Raw genomic sequence first — 3,849 nt, 5'->3', positions numbered from 1 at the left:
TGCACTAAGCGTATTTCCAGATGGAAGGGAACAGTCCTTGGGAGCAGGCCTGCAGAGAAAGACCTGAAAGCAGCCTGCCGTGCAAGAAGCTGAGTGCATGCTGCAGTCTGGTCTCACAGTGAGGTGGTTGAATAGGATCTGTAGGAGCCTATCAGTAGTCACGGAGCCTTTTTGTTAGAGGCAATTGCGTCCCGCAATCCGCGACCACCATCCCAAGCAGTGAGTGGGAGCCTTGTGCACCCCACCGAGCTCCTTGCCAAGTCTTTTTCAGGTGAACGGTTCCACCAAGCTGCGGATGAAGCTGGGAGTGCGGCAGCCAAAACCCCCGTGTGCAAAGAAGCCGGTTTCGTGATGCCCGGTTCCCCTGCGGCGCAGCAGCACGGCGCGGTGCGGCCGTTTGAGCCGTTCGAGCGGCCGTTGCTGAGCCCGGCGCAGCTACTGGCTGATCCCCCGCCCAGCCCCCTGCTGAAGGCAGATCGTCAAGTGTGAGCCAGCTGCGTGCTGTGCCGTGAGCGTTTGGTTCAGAAAGGAAGCCTGACATAGGCGTTACCACCACTTGGTATTGCTTGTGAATCAGATAAAGTCGAAAAGCGTCAGTCAGAACGTGTAAACCGTTCATGGAAAATGGGTTATTATCGGAGATAGTAAATGTGCAATTTTTATTCTCTCAAATCTGAAATGCAAGAATCTCCCTATCATAGAATCCCAGAACTGTAGGGCTCAGCCACAAGACTTGGAGGCACAAACCAGACTTTGTTTGGGCCGTGCTGTGGAGCTGCCGGCAGCAGTTCCTGGTGCTCAGCCCACAGCATAGCCAGCGTTCCCCCGGCCCTGCCTGGCTCAGATCTCCCGAGAGATCAGTTTGTTTCCACACCCCGAACCCGAGCAGTCATGACAGTGGTGTAAAACAAACATGTGCCCCAGAAGGCAGAAGATTACTCTTGTCATCTTGTGATAATAATCTGATCGCGAGGACCAGGCTGATTTCCTCTCATAATGTCTGCTCTGGGCCTCCAGAAAGTAAATTCAAGAAAATATGCATCTTTGTTGTTTTTGTTCCTGTTTAAAAAAAAAAATAATAAAATAATGAATGCAGATCTATGGGGATTATAAATGTAGTCTGATTTCTGAATCTTTCTGAAGTTTCTTGAAAGAAACTTCAGTTTCTTCGTGAAGTCCTTGGTACTTCCTGGCTAGATAATAAGATGACCTGCAGGATGATGGCTGTTGCATTGCCTCCTACGGTACTGACCTAAAACCAGGCCAGGACCAAATGACTGCACGCACACACCAATATGATGAACAGCAAAATGGCGTTTATTACACGTGAACTCTAGCTTATATAACCTATATGCTTCGTCTACGCCCCTAAGGGCACGTGCCACACATCAATCATAGAGCAGGGAGAGGGCCTATCGCGTCACATCCCGTGGGGGGGTCTCGCAGTTGCTGACAACATCTCCCCCTCTCCAAGCTCAAGAAAGTCTACTACAACTCGAGAGGACCCTACCCGCGTACACCCCGACATCCCCGCATTGCGCCTATACATGCTATTGTCCTCTCGGTTAAGCCTTGCCCCATTACATCCCGATTCGCAGAATAATCCTACCCTACTAACCCTATAACCTATCAACCTAATTACAACCTATTAACTTAATAATCCTTTGTGAGTAGAGCCCATTAGGAGAAACTCCTAATATCCAACCTAAACCTCTTCTGGTATAACTTCTGACCGTTTCCTCAGGTCCTTCACGTGGGCGATGTAGTGCCCTGAGTATGCACTCACACCTTGGTGTATGAGAACAGCACTCAGTTCATATACATAAACACCATTTTTTTGTTCCATAAAAGGCTCCATGTCGAGCAGCTCAGAGAAGCCAATGTAGGTGTTCAGCTTTTTCTTATGGCCAGTTTGTCTGTCAAACATGAAACGCATCAGCTGCAGGTTGAGTGTGCATGGAAGACTTAGCAGCCTGATCTTCCTTGTGGCATTCTGCTTACTCTGACAAGTTTCGCAAAAATAACGATTGTCCCCTTCTAATTTTTCTTCCTTGAGAAACTCTGTTATGCAGTCTGTCAGCTGCTTGTGCCCTTGGATGTTTAACTCCAGCTCATAAAACTTAGACACGAGTTTGGATTCCCTGCCACACCGGTTGCAGACTGTGACATAGACATACTCCCCACAAAACTGTTTCTGAACAATGTTTCAAACGTCTGGATTTTTTTGTTTGGATAAAATATCTTCCAGCAGTGACATGAACAGCTTGGAAAATTCCTGGGCATCCTGGTGCTGGCCTGTATCCAAGCCCAGCGCTTTGACAAACCCAGAGGGATCGATGTATCGCCTTTTGCTGTTCTGCAGCAAGGCAAACAAGTACTGAAGATGCTCACAAATGGTCTGAGGCTCATAGTCTTTGTCTTTGGGGATGCTCTCTCTGACTGTGTGCTCATTGCTGGAACACAAGTAGAGGGCTTGCCGGAGCTCCAGATTAAGAAACCACATCTGCAAGAAAGTGTTCATGTAGCACGTGGCACCGAGGTTTGTTAAGCCCACAAATGCATTCTTCTTGCGGCGCTCGCAGTTGGGATCATCGATGTTGTGGAAGCTGTTCTCATCAATCTCGCCCAGCCAGACGTGCTCCCCGATGCCCACCAGGCAGTTGGGGTTCTCCCGGCAGTTCCTCCTCCACCAGGACCATCCGTCACCCATGGAAGGGACAGAGCCCCTCGTTTGGGAACTCGGGGGGGAAGGTGGGGACAGCAAGGGGGACTGGCAGCGTCCCACACCTCCCCAAAACACAGGGCTGTGAGAGAACTGGGGAAGCCCACAGAGGGAGGATGGAAAGCGAACCCCAGGGGCACGCTGAGAGCCGGAGGGAGCAAAAGGGGGGAGGGGTGGGGGGGGGGGGGGGGCAGGGAGTGGTGCGGGCCCCAACGAGCCCAGGCCGCATATCCAGGGACAGACAGGGAGAGGGACCCCCAAGCTCCGGGGATAACGCGGGAAAACGCTCTGGGGAGCGCGGGGGGCAACGGAGGGAGCTGGGGGAGAACCACAGCCCTGAAGGTCCAGGAGCGGAGGAGAGCCGCTGCCACACAGCCCCGGGGGAAGGCGGAGAGCGGGGACCGCGGAAGGAGGCGGGAGAAGGAAGCGAGGCCCGGGGCCGGGAGCTCGGGCCGGACCCGCCCGTACCGGCAGGCGCCGCGCCGGCAGGGCTCCAGCCTGACGCTGTAGGCCGCTTCGACGTGCTCCCGCGTTACTGCCTCGGGCGGCACCGTCTCGGTCCAGCGCCAGGCCGCCTTCTCCAACTGCAGCCGCGGCGCCATCGCCGCCCCCGGCCCGACCCGGCCCCTCCCCTAGGACGCGTAACTTTTCCTTGAGGTGGCGATTGGCAAGTCCTACAATTGCTTGTCCCTGAGAGTTGCCAGGGATTCCTCTGGAATGCGATATGCCCCAAGCTATTAGCCATTCCTGGGTCGATTTTGAGATGAAGCAAGACCCATTATCTGTTTTTATCTGACTGGGCAACCCCATTGCGGCTATTGCAGTGGCCCAGTGACTCTGTGCTGCAGTCGAATTGCACTTTGTATGTTGAGTGACTGATATCATAGAAGAAGCTGTATCTACAGTAATGGCGAGCCATGGATGAGGGGCCATATGGGGTTCCCATGTGAAGTCTGTCTGCCAGATCTGTAATGGCTTTAAGCCACGGGGGTTAACACCTGCACCAATAGTTGGGGCAGAATTGCAATATGGACATGCCTGAACTACATTACGAGCTGTTGGCAAGGGAATAGAACAGGTCCGTGCCAAAGCCTTGGCACCTATATGAAGAGATGCATGAAGATCAT

General features: G+C 52.9%; 1 protein-coding gene across 1 annotated transcript; it reads right to left on the bottom strand.

Annotated features, from left to right (window-relative positions):
• Positions 1-1,705: 1,705 nt before the first annotated feature.
• LOC122168133 (ubiquitin carboxyl-terminal hydrolase 48-like) lies at positions 1,706-3,324 on the bottom strand. Its single transcript, XM_042833203.1, is given in 2 exon segments — positions 1,706-2,684; positions 3,191-3,324. Coding segments are annotated over 2 exon segments (1,113 nt in total).
• Positions 3,325-3,849: the final 525 nt, after the last annotated feature.

The sequence above is a fragment of the Centrocercus urophasianus genome, unplaced genomic scaffold, assembly GCF_019232065.1.
Source record: "Centrocercus urophasianus isolate 14NV4802_14NV808 unplaced genomic scaffold, USGS_Curo_1.0 seq_41, whole genome shotgun sequence".
Taxonomy (NCBI): Eukaryota; Metazoa; Chordata; class Aves; order Galliformes; family Phasianidae; genus Centrocercus; species Centrocercus urophasianus.
Note: the sequence above shows the minus strand (reverse complement) of the source record. Positions and strands in the feature narration are given on the sequence as shown.